The sequence below is a fragment of the Procambarus clarkii genome, chromosome 22, assembly GCF_040958095.1.
Source record: "Procambarus clarkii isolate CNS0578487 chromosome 22, FALCON_Pclarkii_2.0, whole genome shotgun sequence".
Classification (NCBI taxonomy): domain Eukaryota; kingdom Metazoa; phylum Arthropoda; class Malacostraca; order Decapoda; family Cambaridae; genus Procambarus; species Procambarus clarkii.
The window spans coordinates 36182464-36200988 of NC_091171.1; the positions used below are offsets into that span (position 1 = coordinate 36182464).

Genomic DNA, 18525 nt, shown 5'->3' on the forward strand with positions numbered 1-18525 from the left:
CACCTCAGTTTGGACTCTTGTCTGGCTCGTTAAAGCGGCGGCCGTCCTACCTAGTCGCAGTCACTAATTTTAATATGGTGTTTTAAAAATCGATTTGTTTTCGCATGTAAATTAATATTATTATTCTGTACATTAAATTTCGTTGAAGAGTTAGTCATAGATTAAGTTAGGTGCGGTGTTTAGGTTCTGTTGGATACTATTTGTATTTTAAGTACGTAAATGAAGCTTTTACAGAGTTGTGATCGGAACAGAGGTCATCAGCGTATCACTGTTCGATAAATATTCGAACAACATCAGTTGTCAGTCGTGTGTAAACCGTTTATCATTCATTAACAGGCAGTTTGGCGGCTGGATTACCGAACATTTGCTCGTTGATGTCGGGCTGTGTCCCTTGACGTTCCCGCTCCAGTCGTTACCAGTGTGATATCTTCAGTCGTTATCAGTGTGATATGTTCAGTCGTTATCAGTGTGATATGTTCAGTCGTTACCAGTGTGATATGTTCAGTCGTTACCAGTGTGATATCTTCAGTCGTTATCAGTGTGATATCTTCAGTCGTTACCAGTGTGATATCTTCAGTCGTTACCAGTGTGATATGTTCAGTCGTTACCAGTGTGATATGTTCAGTCGTTATCAGTGTGATATCTTCAGTCGTTACCAGTGTGATATGTTCAGTCGTTACCAGTGTGATATGTTCAGTCGTTACCAGTGTGATATGTTCAGTCGTTACTAGTGTGATATCTTCAGTCGTTACCAGTGTGATATCTTCAGTCGTTACCAGTGTGATATCGAGTTCAAGACTATCATGTCTTCGTTCAACACGGAGCGCGTTGGTGTACGTCTGCACTCTTCTCTGCTTTCAAGGACACTGAGCCAATGAGCGGCCTCGCAGCGCCCCTTCAGGAGCCACAGGTCACCCCTCGATTGGTGGGGCCGATACAAACCTTAGCCAATTAGGTCACACGCCTATATCCGGGACCCCAAGATCCCGTTCCTGCTGGGTACAGGCGTATACATCTTGTCTGCAACGTCGACACTATGAACACCATATTTGAAAAGCACCACAAACTAGGTTACTTAATATATAAGCAATCCAGAGAGGAAATGCTCACTGCATCCATGGTTCGTGCCCGCCATCTGAGGAGCTGGAGGAGCTATTCAACTTATGACAAGCAGCCTTGTACCCTGTATGTAATCAATATTGTAACTTTTTTTGTGTAATGACATTTTCAAATAAAGTTAGATAAATATACACACTTAACAAAAGAATAGGGGTGGTAGGAGAAGAAAATATCAAAGTGTTCAGTGAGGATCCAAAAGGTCTTCTCTGAGTACTCTTTATTTTCTTCTCTGAGGCTACGGGTCCCTACATTTGCACCAGAGGTGGTACCTCTTCAAAAAAATGAGCAAAATTACAGAGTAAATATACATACACTATTTCTATCTCACTTGAACTGAACGTTACCTTGAGCCATCTAACATGTCTGTGAAGGGGTTCCTATCACCCTTGAAAGCAGGAAGTGTGCTATACGACGACCCTCGTAACAGCACTTACCTAACTTACCTATTTGTGCGTGCGGGGGTTGAGCTCTTTGGTCCCGCCTCTCAACTGGTATACAGGTTCCTGAGCCTATTGGGCTCTATCATATCTACATTTGAAACTGTGTATGGAGTCAGCCTCCACCACATCACTTCCTAGTGCATTCCATGTATTAACTACTCTGACACTGAAAAAATTCTTTCTAACGTCTCTGTGGCTCATCTGGGTACTAAATTTCCACCTGTGTCCCCTTGTTCGTGTCCCACCCGTGCTGAAGAGTTTGTCTTTGTCCACCCTGTCAATTCCTCTGAGAATTTTGTAGGTGGTTATCATGTCTCCCCTTACTCTTCTGTTTTCCAGGGATGTGAGGTTCAGCTCCTTTAGCCTTTCCTCTCCTCTTTCCCCTTTCCTTTAGCCTTGTGTGTGTGTGTGTGTGTGTGTGTGTGTGTGTGTGTGTGTGTGTGTGTGTGTGTGTGTGTGTGTGTGTGTGGGTGTGTGTGTGTGTGTGTGTGTGTGTGTGTGTGAGTGTGTGTGTGTGTGTGTGTGTGTGTGTGTGTGTGTGTGTATGTGTTGCATCAAGGGAAAAACAGCCGTCGTACCGCTGGTGGAGGGTCGTGGGTAGCCAACCCTTTTCCCGGAAGGTCGTCATCCCTAGATGCCTCCTGTCACGACCGCTGCCAAGAATCTCATTGAGTGGGTCGTGTATGTGTGTGTGTGTGTGTGTGTGTGTGTGTGTGTGTGTGTGTGTGTGTGTGTGTGTGTGTGTGTGTGTGTGTGTGTGTGTGTGTGTGTGTGTGTGTGCGTGTGTGTGCGCGCGTGTATGTACTCGGCTGTGCTCCATTAGTTGAGTTTGCACGGTCGAACATCTACTCTTAAGCCCCCGCCTTTCGACCATCAGTAGTTCAAAGCAGAGCGTTGACGTGTGTCGGGAGAGAAGACCAGATATGAAAGGTTTGATCTCCCAGGAATATATGTGATAAATGGCACTGAAGGTCATGGGTGGAGGAGGAGGTGGAGGAAAAGACTTTAAGATGGATGAAAAGGTGCAGTGAGTGAAAGAGTAATAACAGATGAGAATAAGTAGAGAAACGAGAGAGGTAGATACGTAGGTTAATATCAGGTAGGTAGGTGGGTAGATACAGTAAGAACGTAGGTAAATTAGTAGGTGAGTAGATAGGTATGTAGTAGAGTACGTGAATATATATATATATATATAGGTGAATATGTAGATATGTGAGTTTGCTGCTAGGCACGTGTGCAGGTGGATATGTAAGCAGGTGTATCAGTGGGGGTAGGTGTTGAGCCCCCTTTAAGGCCAAAATCGTGACCTGAGGGTGGAGAATGTGGCCATTATTTACTGTGTCGCTGTTTATCAGATGGAAGGTGGTGGTCCGCACCTCGCCAAGTGCTGGGAGGGAATGTGGGAGGGAAGGTGGGAGGGAAGGTGGGAGGGATAGAGGGAGGGATAGAGGGAGGGAGGTGTTCCTGGTAGTTCTACCAGTAATCCTGAACTTATATCGCCACCGCATGTTTCCCGTAAGTGCTGATATTCCCTAATTTCATTCACTTCCTTTTAGCCTCCGAAATTGTGTTTTTCCACCGAGTTCCCAGTGCGGTCGACTTCCTTTAAGTAATTAAAAGAATTCCCGTGATTTCTTTTAGCAAATAAGGTTGGATTTGTGCAATATAATCACAAGAATATTATAACTATTAATAAACATTGACGTCCTACAATGGGATCAAACTCGTGCTTCTGTTATTGGTGTATGAGAGTCCATGGACGCAGGTTCGAGCCCATTGTACAACATCAGTATATATATATATTCAAGACTAGGGTTTCATTTCGTAAACTGTATACTTCTGTGGAATATTTACCAAGTCCCTGTCATCAGATCACAATATTAAGAACATAGGAGCAAAGGAAACTTAAGATTGAAGGCCTATAGGCCTATGCATATAGGCCTATAGGCTATATAGGCCTATAGGCCTATAATATTAAGAACATAGGAGCAAAGGAAACTTAAGATTGAAGGCCTATAGGCCTATGCATATAGGCCTATAGGTATATAGGCCTATAGGCTATAGGCCTATGCATATTCAAAACCCACCTCGATTTCGGTACTTTGCTTGAGTTTAATGATCCTGGGGACTTGTCTAACAACGTCATTGTAACCATTTAAACTATTCAACTTGTCCTCTTCATTATGTACATAGAATTCTTCAGTTGCATCGTTTTTCCTTGGTAAATGCAAGGAAAAAGTAGTGTGTAGAGAACAACACATTTCTTGTTATTGTCAGTTACTTGCTTTACTTTTCAATGGCTTACTCGTCTCGCTGTTCTGTAATGTTTGTATCTGAAAGAACATTTTAGAATTTGTCTCTACAGTTCTTATTTCATAACTGTTCTTGCTAATTTAATAAATTATTCGTATTGATAAATTTGATTGAGGCCAGCCACTGGTTGGGTTTCCCCCCCGCCCTTAGGTTAACCTCGTTCTGGGCTCCTGGGAGTTCCCTAAGTTCTGGCCTCCTGGGAGCTCCCTAAGTTCTGGGCTCCTGGGAGCTCCCTAAGTTCTGGGCTCCTGGGAGCTCCCTAAGTTTTGGGCTCCTGGGAGCTCCCTAAGTTCTGGGCTCCTGGGAGCTCCCTAAGTTCTGGGCTCCTGGGAGCTCCCTAAGTTCTGGGCTCCTGGGAGCTCCCTAAGTTTTGGCCTCCTGGGAGCTCCCTAATTTCTGGGCTCCTGGGAGTTCCCTAAGTTCTGGCCTCCTGGGAGCTCCCTAAGTTTTGGGCTCCTGGGAGCTTCCTAAGTTCTGGCCTCCTGGGAGCTCCCTAAGTTTTGGGCTCCTGGGAGCTTCCTAAGTTCTGGGCTGGTGGAAGCTCCTTAAGTTCTCGAGGGTTTCGTTCTGCGAGTCTAGGAACCTACTGGAGCCAGATTCGCGAAGCAGTTAAGCAAGCACTTACGAACCTGTCCACCTTTTCTCAATCTTCGGCGGCTTTGTTTACAGTTATTAAACAGTTAATGAGCTCCGAAGCACCAGGAGGCTGTTTATAACAATAACAACAGTTGAGTGGGAAGTTTTCATGCTTGTAAACTGTTTAATAAATGTAACCAAAGCTCTCAAAGATTGAGGAAAGATGTACTCGGTCGTAAGTACTTGCGTAACTGCTGTGTGAATCTGGGCCCCTCTGAACGATATCTCGTAGAGCGCAATTCCTGCCCCCAGCGGGGCTTAATGGCACCCTTGCCCTAAGAAAATAAACATGAATTGCCCCCCTGGGTGCAGAGACACCCAGGGGAGGGTGTGTGTGTGTGTGGGGGGGGTGGGGGGGAGGTGAAAGTAGTCTCGTGGTATTATCGTAACTCGTAACTCGTATCGTTAGTCTCGTAACAGTTACGCAGTTATTCATAAACAGGGGGTTTTCGCGGCTGGATTAATGAGCATTTGTCCTTTATTGATGAGGACTGGTTGAATACTCGCCAACAGAACTAAACCACCTGACCTAAGCTACTCCTATCCATACATTGAACTTTAATATATATAATAATATTAATTTAAAAATTAGAACTACCCTATTTTTACTACACAGTTATGTTTAAATTGATGGATGTAACTTAAGGGGCAGCCGCCGCTTTAACGAGCCTGGCCTGAGGACAGGTTAAAATACAAATAATGGCCAACAAAGCCTAAACACCCAATCTAACCAACGCCTAAATATGCCCAATATACTAATATATAATAATATTAATTTATATTTGAGAAAATTTATACTTTCAATGAACATCATGTTCAAATTAATGAAAGCGTCTTTGGAGTCGACCGCTGTATGGAATGAACGAGTTGAACAACTGCCAACAGAGCCTAAACATCTAACCGAACCTAAATCTAGGCCTGGTTTTACGCCAAATTTTAATTTATAATAATTTTAATTCATATTTTACTCATTGCTGCAACGGAACTGTGTTTTAAATATAATAAATACTAGGAATAAATAATAATTAAGTTTAATGACTGAATTTGCCATTGACATGAAAACTGAACCAGGTAAAAACAGCAAAACAATGATAACATTCCAGATAATATTGGGAATAAGGAATAGATCAATTTACTCAGAACCTCTCCCTTCTATCCCTCCCCCTCACCCCTTCCCCATCCCCTCCCTCTCCCTCTTCCCTCCATTCTTCCACCTCACCTCCTCCCCCTTCACAATCCACAATTCCCCCCCCCCCCAGGCCGTCCCTACACTCCCTCCTCCTCCATACCTACAAACTCCCTCACAGTTTACGGCGTCCATCAATAGATGGCGTTTTTCTGGTGCTGTCTGGCATCGGCGTTACTCTTTTAGCAGTAATATGATGGTTCAGTTTCCTGTCTTCCTTATAGGGTCTTTAGCCGCCTCTATATATAGGGTCTTCGGTCTTTAATGTCGGTCATTATACACAGGCCAAGAGGTCGCTATACACAGGCCAAGAGGTCGCTATACACAGGCCAAGAGGTCGCTATACACAGGCCAAGAGGTCGCTATACACAGGCCAAGAGGTCGCTATACACAGGCCAAGAGGTCACCATGCACAGGCCAAAGGGTCGCTATACACAGGCCAAGAGGTCACCATATACAGGCCAAGAGGTCACCATACACAGGCCAAGAGGTCACCACACACAGGCCAAGAGGTCACCACACACAGGCCAAGAGGTCACCACACACAGGCCAAGAGGTCACCACACACAGGCCAAGAGGTCACCACACACAGGCCAAGAGGTCATCACACACAGGCCAAGAGGTCACCACACACAGGCCAAGAGGTCACCATACACAGGCCAAGAGATCACCACACACAGGCCAAGAGGTCACCACACAGGCCAAGAGGTCACCATACACAGGCCAAGAGGTCACCTCACACAGGCCAAGAGGTCACCATACACAGGCCAAGAGATCACCACACACAGGCCAAGAGGTCACCACACACAGGCCAAGAGGTCACCACACACAGGCCAAGAGGTCACCATACACAGGCCAAGAGGTCATCACACAAAGGCCAAGAGGTCACCACACACAGGCCAAGATGTCACCATACACAGGCCAAGAGGTCACCATACACAGGCCAAGAGGTCACCATACACAGGCCAAGAGGTCACCATACACAGGCCAAGAGGTCGCCATACACAGGCCAAGAGGTCGCCACACACAGACCAAGAGGTCACCATACACAGGCCAAGAGGTCACCACACACAGGCCAAGAGGTCACCACACACAGGCCAAGAGGTCACCATACACAGGCCAAGAGGTCACCACACACAGGCCAAGAGGTCACCACACACAGGCCAAGAGGTCACCACACACAGGCCAAGAGGTCACCACACACAGGCCAAGAGGTCACCACACACAGGCCAAGAGGTCACCACACACAGGCCAAGAGGTCACCACACACAGGCCAAGAGGTCACCACACACAGGCCAAGAGGTCACCACACACAGGCCAAGAGGTCACCACACACAGACCAAGAGGTCACCACACACAGACCAAGAGGTCACCACACACAGGCCAAGAGGTCACCACACACAGGCCAAGAGGTCACCACACACAGGCCAAGAGGTCACCACACACAGACCAAGAGGTCACCACACACAGACCAAGAGGTCACCACACACAGACCAAGAGGTCACCACACACAGGCCAAGAGGTCACCACACACAGGCCAAGAGGTCACCACAAGAAAATACCACAAGAGAAGCGGGTGTCTGACAGTCAATATTTGACTAAGAGCCCCAAACTGTGAGTAAATAGGAGGAACTCATCAACATGAGTTCATGAGGTGAGGTCGATCAATGCCAAGATATTCACCCTGTAGGGGGGAAGGGGGGTTGTATGACCCCCTCCCCCATCTATCATCAATCCTATAAACTATAATCCCCCCCCCCTCCCACCTCCCTTTCCCACTCCCCACTTCCCCCCCCCCCTTCCATAAACCTGTCAATACCCACGACACTCTTTCCTTCGACTCTATAAAACCTCTCAACATGACCCCATATAAACGATTCATGACTTAAGTGGTTAGGCACATTTCCTTCACTCCGTACTTTATATGGTAGCTCTTAGTCTGTCACATATCTCCTTCAAGTGCTTTATTGTCATAGTGGCTTAGCGCTTTCTCCTGATAATTAATCTTTTCTTACCCATGACTTCCCTCTCTCAGAGATACTCACGAGGTCACAACTCACTCGCCGATACACACAAGGTCACTACCCAGACAACCCGTCCTCTTAAAAAATAACGTCGCTTTCGACTCGTATGCGCACTATGGTCAAAAGTGGACGTAATTTGAAATGAAATCGGCTCACGAAAGTGACTTACTGTCCCGTTTTCCGTTTGAGTCGTCCGGCTTACTCGGAAAGGTTAGGAGAGGAAACTTTCAAATTAACGTTTTTCATAACGTTTTGAAACTTTATGAGAACTTCCTGCCCACTTAACCTATCAGAGGACCCTTAACTAACTGTTGTTGAAAAAAAAAATCATATTTATTTTAATTTTCAAATTACGTCCACTTTCGGCCATACTGGTAAACGGCCAAGAGCGACGTTATTTTTAAGAGGACAAGTTGCACAGATACTCACGAGGTCACCACCCTCCTCGTTGCTGGCAATAAGGAATTTCAAACTAAACTTCCTATGTGTTGCAGGCTCGACATTCTGCAATGCCACATTCCTCTCTATAGACTCTGGGAGGCATCCGTGTACCCTTACACCCCCCCCCCTCTCTCACCCCTCCCTCCCTCCCCCTTCCCCCTCTCCTTTCTCACCCCCGGAAGCAGCACCCCTTCCAAGCACCCCACCAGAAGATGATTTCCGGCCCACGGGAGGGGGTCGCGTGGGAGGGGTTACGTGGGAGAGTGAGATGAGGGAGGGGGGAGTGATAATATAGAGGCTGGCCAGTAAAAGTGTGTGTGCAAGAATGCATCGTTGCAACGTGTTGACAGATTGATAATGGCCCTATCATGCTCCCCCCCCCCCCCACTCACCCTACCTGCCTGAGAGGCCAAGACGCTGCCTGCCTCTTGCATGCCTGCCTGCTCTACGGAGGCATGCAGGCCTCCTATATGGCCCCTTGCGTCCTAATATATCTGGCTGTCGGACTCTATTATTAGAGTCTTTGGCCCCTTAATATAGAGTCACTGGTCCTTAATGTGGGGGGGGGGGTCTTTGGTCACCTAATATAGCGTTGTTGGTTCCTACTATTATAAGGTCATTGTACTCCTATTATGTGGTACTTGGCCCCCCTATAATGGTGGTGAAGTTAATGGTGCAGCTCAGGATGGTGACTCTGGCTGGTGAATGACCCGAGGAATGGTGATGCTGCGCTTCTTCTCACCACTTGTCGCTCCGCACAAAAATGCGACGGTTTAGCCTGCCCCAAGAACGTAAAAAATGCGACTGGTTAGCCTGCCCAGAAGCGTGCCAAATATGCCGACCTATCGATGCCAACAGAACGTCAGTATTACGGAGTTCTTATGTTTTACTAATACGTCGAATTCCTAACGCAGTGCTCGGTGAAATAGTGAGGCAATGGGAGAGAAGCTTCACAGTACCGTGAGGTGTGTACCGTCACGGTACTGTGCTAGTGTACCCTTTGTGTACACATACGCGTCACGTCAGGGTGTCACCAGCTGCTAGAGCCCTGTGATGCACCTGGCTGTGATGGATCAACTGTCACATGCAGCTGCCACTCTCCTATATGTTGGCGTGGCACCACGTGCGCGCGCCCGCGCTCTCCTGCCCTCAAGGTCTCCCAACCCACCCCCCGGGTCTCTCCATGCGACACTCCGTATAAAATGCAACTGTTTCGCCTCACCAGATACTTACGAACCTAATCAACCGACCTAATCTATCGAGGCCGATAGACAGAAAAAAGTTAATTTTACGGTGATTTAATTTATACTAATACGTAATATTATTAACGGATTAGTCGATTCCGTTAAAAATGCGACGGATTAGGTTGAGGGCTTAATTAGGCTTAGAAACAGCTGGAAATGTGCTTGTTTCTCACATTCCTACGACTCATTTGCGTGTTTAGTAACTGCCTGTGTCCCTCCGGTCTCCTGTTCCTTACTTGGAATATATATGGTTGCTTGGCTAGTCTCCCTTGCTATCTTCCACGTCGTTATCATGTCTCCTCCGTGTGTGTCGAAGAGATGTTGTGGGTGGGGGGGGGGGCTGTGTGTGTGTGTGTACTCACCAGTTGTGCTTGTATGATCGAACGTTGACTCTTGGGTTCCGCCTTTCTAACCGTCAGTTGTTTAAAGCAATGACTGTCCTATTTCCATATCATATCTAGTTTTAAAATTAGGAATAGAGTTTGCTTTCACAATGTGCTCCTTTAGATCATTCCTTTTTCCCACTACTCTCACGCTAAAATAAAACTTCCTAACATCCCTGTCACTCATCTGAGTTTCCAGCTTACACCCATGTCCCCTCGTTCTGTTACTATTCCGTGTGAACATTTCGTCTTTTTCTACTCTGGCAATTTCCTATAATGTATGTGTGTACTCACCTAGTTGTGCTTGCGGGGGTTGAGCTCTGGCTCTTTGGTCCCGCCTCTCAACCGTCAATCAACTGGTGTACAGATTTCTGAGCCTGCTGGGCTCTATCATATCTACATTTGAAACTTTGTATAGAGTCAGCCTCCACCACATCACTACCTAATGCATTCCACCTGTTAACTACTCTGACACTGAAAAAGTTCTTTCTGACGTCCCTGTGGCTCATTTGGGTACTCAGTCTCCACCTGTGTCCCCTTGTTCGTGTACCATCCGTGTTAAACAGTTTATCTTTATTATTCCTGAGAATAATTCCTCTGAGAATTTTGTAGGTTGTGATCATGTCTCCTCCTTACTCTTCTGTCCTCCAGTGTCGTGATGTACATTTCCCGCAGCCTTTCCTCGTAACTCATGCCTCTTAGTTCTGGGAACTAGTCTGGTGGCACATACCGAGGAACTCACAGAAACGTGATATTTATCTATGAGAAAATGACTGCAGGAGACAAATTCGGTGTGAGATCAACCCATAGATCAGCGGTGGCGAATCTTTTTGAGAGCAGTTATCTTGAGGTTATCTTGAGATGATATCGGGGCTTTAGTATCCCCGCGGCCCGGTCCTCGACCAGGCCTCCACTCCCAGGAAGCAGCCCGTGACAGCTGACTAACTCCCAGGTACCTATTTACTTCTAGGTAACAGAAGCATTAGGGTGAAAGAAACTTTGCCCATCGTTTCTCGCCAGCGCCCGTGGTCGAACCCGGGACCACAGGATCACGCGTCCAGTGTTCTTCTGTCCGCTCAGCCACCGGCTCCCACTCCCCATTTGAGCGTGGGTCTAAGTTCGCAATAATTTTCTAAAATTGATCACGCGTCCCTATGTAAATTTTGAGACAAATTATAATTGATAATTACACTTGTATTATATTATTTTTTATGGAGACAGAACATGCTTAAAAGCTTTCTTATGGAAGTGTGTTTAGTCAATCTATAACTTTTCAGAATTGTTTTAAATGGTACTGATTTAGGAATTATTTGCTATTAATAACTAGTAATTCCAAAGAAGTGAAATGAATCAATTAGTAACAATTATAATTAATAATAATAATAATAATATTATTATTTTTTTTGTTTAGAAAGTCCACTGGGACTGTGAAACGACGCAACCCTGAGTTAAGAGTTAAGGGGCGACACTGCATGCCGCGTGTCAGCACATTGTTTTGAATGCCATCTTGGTCACGCGTGCCATAGGTTCGCCATCCCCACCCCCTCACCCCCCCCGGCTCTAGCTCCTTCTCTATCCATTTCTTGAAGGATTTCCTCTCCCATTTGGCCCTCTGTGTCCCTTTCTCTCGCCCTCTACACCTAGTGTTTGTGTTTGTGTGTATCAACCCGTCCTCGAGTCAAGTCCATTCCATCCAGCGGTCGACCCCACAGATGAATTTATAAATTTTTAGGTGCTGTTCATTCAAAACGGGAATTTTCTCATATATAAATTAATATTATAATATATTAGCATATTGTGCATATATAGGCATAGGTTAGGTTAGGTTAGGTTAGGTTAGGTTAGGTTAGCTTAGGTGTTTAGGCTTTGTTAGCGATTATTTATATTTGTAGTACGTGAGTGAAGCATTTATAGCGTTGAGGTTTGAACGAAGGTCGTCAGTGAAGCACTTGTTCCGGAAGTGTTCGAACGTCATCAGTTGTGAGTCGTGTGTAAACCGTTTTTCATTCATAAACAGCAGGGGGTTTGGCGGATGCATGGAATGGACTTTGAGCATTTGTTTAGAGGACGGGCTGGTGTGTATTTACTATGCGTACTGTCTGTACGATTGAGCTGTTAGCTCTTGGACTTCAGCTCTCTTACCGTCGGTTGTCTAATGTACTGTCTCAGTACGGATTTGTTTCCTCTATCATGTCTAATACATCTCTCACTCTCTCTCTCTGTCGGGGATGGGGAGGGGGGGGGAATGTTGTTTGTATGTGCGTGTGAGGGTCACCACCACCACACTCACCACCACCACACCGTCACCACCACCACCACAACTACTACCCCACCACCACTACTACCACCACCACCACACCGTCACCACCACCACCACAACTACTACCCCACCACCACTACTACCACCACCACCACACCGTCACCACCACCACCACAACTACTACCCCACCACCACTACTACCACCACCATCACCACCACCATTGTGGAAATGTTTGACTACCAGAGCATATATAAATCGATAAATGAATTTCTCTATTGGTGCAGATCAGCTGAAAGTCAGCACTTTGGAGAACTGCCTGATAGACCACTGGAACATTATCTAACACAGTGCACAGTTACAGCCACAACAGACCACTGGAACATTATCTAACACACTGTACAGTTACAACCACAACAGACCACTGGAACATTATCTAACACAGTGCACAGTTACAGCCACAACAGACCACTGGAACATTATCTAACACACTGTACAGTTACAACCACAACAGACCACTGGAACATTATCTAACACACTGCACAGTTACAGCCACAACAGACCACTGGAACATTATCTAACACACTGTACAGTTACAACCACAACAGACCACTGGAACATTATCTAACACAGTGCACAGTTACAGCCACAACAGACCACTGGAACATTATCTAACACAGTGCACAGTTACAGCCACAACAGACCACTGGAACATTATCTAACACACTGTACAGTAACAACCACAACAGACCACTGGAACATTATCTAACACAGTGCACAGTTACAGCCACAACAGACCACTGGAACATTATCTAACACACTGCACAGTTACAGCCACAACAGACCACTGGAACATTATCTAACACACTGCACAGTTACAACCACAACAGACCACTGGAACATTATCTAACACAGTGCACAGTTACAGCCACAACAGACCACTGGAACATTATCTAACACACTGTACAGTAACAACCACAACAGACCACTGGAACATTATCTAACACACTGCACAGTTACAGCCACAACAGACCACTGGAACATTATCTAACACACTGCACAGTTACAACCACAACAGACCACTGGAACATTATCTAACACAGTGCACAGTTACAGCCACAACAGACCACTGGAACATTATCTAACACAGTGCACAGTTACAGCCACAACAGACCACTGGAACATTATCTAACACACTGTACAGTTACAACCACAACAGACCACTGGAACATTATCTAACACACTGCACAGTTACAAACACAATAAGATTTCAACTTAGATTTAACAGAGCAGAATAAGTTGTTAAACACATGGGGCAAAAATCTTACTGAAGCGACCATACGAGTCATAAATACTCATACAAGACCTAAATAAAACAGAAACAAGAAATAAGCAACACTTAGTGGGCCAGCCAGAGGCTTATGGCCCGCCATGGAATATCCCTGCCCCCCCCCCAAAAAAAAAAAACTAACGTTGGCAGTATCACGTTTAAGCCCGTTATCATCAACGTCGTCTCGGAAGCATCAGCTATAATTACACCCATAAACAATCAATAACATGTATTGAGCAATCAAAACAGTCTCCGTTATTAACAATCACTACCAGAACAATGTTCATATATATTACGTATATCAGTATTACCACCTAAAGGCAAACATATGTTTATTTAAATCATTCTTTACTTAAACATTCATTCTAAACCACAGACTATCATTCCTGAAATCAAATTGATATTTCTAGAAATTACAAACGGACTATTATATCCGTTTGTATATTCTACTACTTACTACTCTCCATTATATATTATATCAGCCCCTTTTAAGACCCTTAGAAGTAAGAATGAGATACTATGTCTATTATATCGTGTGAACCCTTCCTGTCTATCAATAAAGTAGTGCATAAAAACTAATTATTGATTCACCAGAGTGCCAATAACAATGTAACTCTGATAACAATGAAGAATCAACATGCATTCGCGATAACTGGATAACTGGAGGAGTTCTTCACAATATCAAAGTGAACGAATATCTCGATAACTGGAACTCTGCCCTCTGGCGGCGGCTCTAAAACTTAGGCCTCTCAGTGTCTCCTGCTTCAGGAGGACGACGCCCAACCACTTGAGCTGGACGGTAGAGCGACGGTCTCCCTTCATGCAGGTCGGCGTTCAATTCCCGACCGTGCATAAGTGGTTGGGCACCATTCCTTTCCCCCCACCCTTGCCCTTCCTCCACCCGTCCCATTCCAAATCCTTATCCTGACCCATTTCAAGTGCTACATATATAGTCGTAATGGTTTGGCGCACAGCATCGCTCTTGTGTCAGGTAAGTCCACTACGGGCTCACCATAGCCTGTGCTGCTTGCCCCCGCTCCTGTGCCAGGCAAGTTACGGGCTCACCATAGCCCGTGCTACTTGGAACTTGTTCCGAGTAGCTGAATCTATAACAACAACAATAACAGCTTGGCGCTTTCTCCTGATAGTTCCCTCCCCTTCCCTTCCCCGTAATCACTGTCAGGTAACCAACACCACTACGCCAACATAACATGTTGTGCTTGATAACAAACCGTTATCAAGCACACTTGACCTGGGTGTGCTTGATAACGGTTTGTGTGGGATTGTATGACAACGGCTGTTGTACTGAGACCTGGTGCAGGGTGCAACCGATTTGTATAAATTGTAAACAAATAGATGTTACAACATCCTTCTCCATCCATCCATCTCTCTCTCTCTCTCTCTCTCTCTCTCTCTCTCTCTCTCTCTCTCTCTCTCTCTCTCTCTCTCTCTCTCTCTCTCTCTCTCTCTCTCTCTCTCTCTCTCTCTCTCTCTCTCTCTCTCTCTCTCTCTCTCTCTCTCTCTCTCTCTCTCTCTCTCTCTCTCTCTCTCTCTCTCTCTCTCTCTCTCTCTCTCTCTCTCTCTCTCTCTCTCTCTCTCTCTCTCTCTCTCTGGGAACCGGTTCTCACACCTGGCGTCATCCACAGACCCGCGAGTGTGGCAGACGGAGGACATCAGGGCTTGGCTCACCTGGATAAGGAAGGAGTTTAAGCTGAAGACCGACATACCAGCCAAGGACCTCCCGGAAACAGGTAAAACTTCCTCCCCTACATCATTTATCATCACTTGCGTCCTTACTATACATTATATTTCAGTCTTGAAAGATATTCTTTTTGTATAGTAAATTTGTTTTCTATTTTAACATTATTTTTCTCAAGAGGCAGAACTTTTACGTAAAAAAAATTGATGCTGTAAGAAAATGTAAAACTATATTAGGAAATGGTTTTAAGATAAGGTGTTGTGCTCTAGCTCCTTGTTCCTGGCTTTAGACCATTTTTAAACTTTAGACCATTTTTAAACTTTAGACCATTTTTAAACTTTAGACCATTTTTAAACTTTAAACCATTTTTAAACTTCAGACCAATTTTAAACCTTTGTTCCTAGCTGTTCTGACGATACCCTAACTACAATAATAATAATTTACCTGAGTTTACCTGAGGGCCACTAGCACTAGTGGCCTCGACGAGGACAGGAAGCCGGTACCTTGTCGAAGGTTCCCCCCTCATTTACCATGGTTAACCTTTCCAGTTGTACTTTAAAAGGTAACAGTTTTGGCAGTTACGGCTACGGCAGGTAGGCGGTTCCATGGGTTTATAACCCTGTGGATGAAAAAGCATTTTATGTTTTCAGTCCTACACTGTGGCTTGTTGAGCATGAAACCGTTGCTCCTTGTTTGTGTTACATCTGACCTTTTGAGGAAATTTTCCAGCTCCACATCCTCCATATTCCACTTGGGCTGGACGGTAGAGCGACGGTCTCGCTTCATGCAGGTCGGCGTTCAGTCCCCGACCGTCCAAGTGGCTGGGCACCATTCCTTTCCCCCGTCCCATCCCAAATACTTATCCTGACCCATTCCTAGTGAATATATAGTTTTAATGGCTTGGCGCTCTCCCACTGATAGTTCCGTTCCAGTTTCATATCCTCCATGTTGTTCAGTATTTTAAAAGTTTCCATGAGATCCACAGTAAAGTAAGCCTGATTATTCCATGGGTTTGGTCAGAGATTTTTTCTTACAGTTGTTCCTACCTGTTGTGCATCTTTCATTGAGTGGTGGATTTTCACTCCAAAGTCCTTTTCTTCATCAATCTGCTGTAATGTAATGTTATTAATTTGGTAGTTGAAGCGTGGGATCTTATGCCCCACATTCAAGGTCTTGCATTTGTCAATATTAAAAAGCTTTTACCAGTCATCTGACCATGTGTAGAGTTCATGTAGATCTCTTTGTAAGGCTTCAATATCAATTTCATTTCCCACGTTACCATAAATCTTTGTGTCATCTGCAATTTTAATGATGTGGTTCGTAATATTCTCATCTGTGTCATTGACGTATATGACAAAAAGGGTTGGTCCCTAAAACGGGCACCTGTGGCACCCCACTTATCACATTTCTCCAGTCAGATTTATTCTTATTTAGCACCACTCTTTGTTTTCTTTGTCTTAACCCTTGTGTTATCCATTCTAGTATTCTACCATTTATTCCATGTGCCTGTAATTTCCTTGCCAGTTGACCAGACCACACACTAGAAGGTGAAGGGACAACGACGTTTCGGTCCGTCCAGGACCATTCTCAAGTCGATACTTGAGAATGCCTGTCCTTCATGTGGTACCTTATCAAAGGCTTTAGCACAATCCATGTACACTACATCACCCGGAACACCTTTGTCTGAGTGGCTGGTTTTACCATTTCCAAAAATGTGAGCACTAGGTTTGTTCACATTTTTCGAATAATAATTTTACTAATAATATTAATTGTTTACTTAGGTAAAAATACATCAACTGCCTGTGTGTGTGTGTGTGTTCGTGTGAGCGTGTGTAATCTCCTAATTGCACCTGTAGGATAGTTTTAGCTGTTGGAGGTGGCAGCCCCTACTATATTTCCAAGTTATATTTTACATGCCAATAAGATGCACCGGTACTCTTCAAATGAGGCTACCGAATTGACAGGGGACACAGATAAGACAATCCACCAACCCTGCCACTGATACGATGACGGTATATAGTCTCCTGAGGACCACCCCCCCCCCCCCCGACATGTCCACCAGTTGATTCACTCGGGAACCGGTCGGCCGAGCGGACAGCACGCTGGACTTGTGATCCTGTGGTCCCGGGTTCGATCCCAGGCGCCGGCGAGAAACAATGGGCAGAGTTTCTTTGAGCCTATGTCCCTGTTACCTAGCAGTAAAATAGGTACCTGGGTGTTAGTCAGCTGTCACGGGCTGCTTCCTGGGGGTGGAGGCCTGGTCGAGGACCGGGCCGCGGGGAACACTAAAAAAGAAAAAAAGGCCCGAAATCATCTCAAGATAACCTACCCTTGGCATCATCTTGAATACTGATCCACCAGCATCGTCTTGACTACTGAACCTCAAGCAGCATTTTGACTACTGAACCTCAAGCAGCATCTTGACTACTGAACCTCAAGCAGCATCTTGACTACTGAACCTCAAGCAGCATCTTGACTACTGAACCTCCAGCATCGTCTTGACTACTGAACCTCAAGCAGCATCTTGACTACTGAACCTCCAGCATCATCTTGACTACTGAACCACAAGCATCGTCTTGACTACTGAACCTCCAGCATCATCTTGACTACTGAACCCCCAGCATCATCTTGACTATTGAACCTCAAGCAGCATCTTGACTACTGAACCTTCAGCATCATCTTGAGTACTGAACCCCCAGCATCATCTTGACTATTGAACCTCAAGCAGCATCTTAACTACTGAACTTCCACCATCATCTTGACTACTGAACCTCAAGCAGCATCTTGACTACTGAACCCCCAGCATCATCTTGACTACTGAACCTCAAGCAGCATCTTGACTACTGAACCCCCAGCATCATCTTGACTACTGAACCTCAAGCAGCATCTTGACTACTGAACCCCCAGCATCGTCTTGACTACGGAACCTCAAGAAGCATCTTGACAACTGAACCTCCAGCATCTTCTTGACTACTGAACCTCAAGCAGCATCTTGACAACTGAACCTCCAGCATCTTCTTGACTATTGAACCTCCAGCATCGTCTTGACTACTGAACCTCCAGCATCGTCTTGACTACTGAACCTCAAGCAGCATCTTGACTACTGAACCTTCTGCATCAACTTGACTACTGAACCCCGAGTATCATCTTGACTACTGAACCTCCAGCATCATCTTGACTACTGAACCTCCAGCAGCGTCTTGATTACTGAACCTTCAGCATCATCTTGACTACTGAACCTCCAGCAGCATCTTGACTACTGAACCTCAAGAAGCATCTTGACTACTGAACCTCCAGCATCGTCTTGAATACTGAACCTCCAGTATCGTCTTGACTACTGAACCTCAAGCAGCATCTTGACTACTGAACCTCCAGCATCGTCTTGACTAATGAACCTCAAGCAGCGTCTTGACTACTGAACCTCCAGCATCATCTTGACTACTGAACCTCCA

The 18525-nt window shown here is 45.4% G+C and overlaps 1 protein-coding gene across 5 annotated transcripts in view; it reads left to right on the forward strand.

The window, feature by feature from the left end:
* The window catches only part of LOC123758843 (uncharacterized), a 199907-nt gene that overhangs the window by 109228 nt on the left and 72154 nt on the right, over positions 1–18525 (forward strand). For all 5 annotated transcript variants that reach the window (XR_011229325.1, XR_011229327.1, XR_011229326.1 and 2 more), the window contains exon 2: positions 15021–15125. Coding sequence is in view for 2 of the 5 variants with exons in the window: in XM_069328842.1 (XP_069184943.1) it covers positions 15021–15125 (105 nt within the window). In the remaining 3 variants the exon portion in view is untranslated. The remainder of the gene's footprint in view (positions 1–15020; positions 15126–18525) is intronic.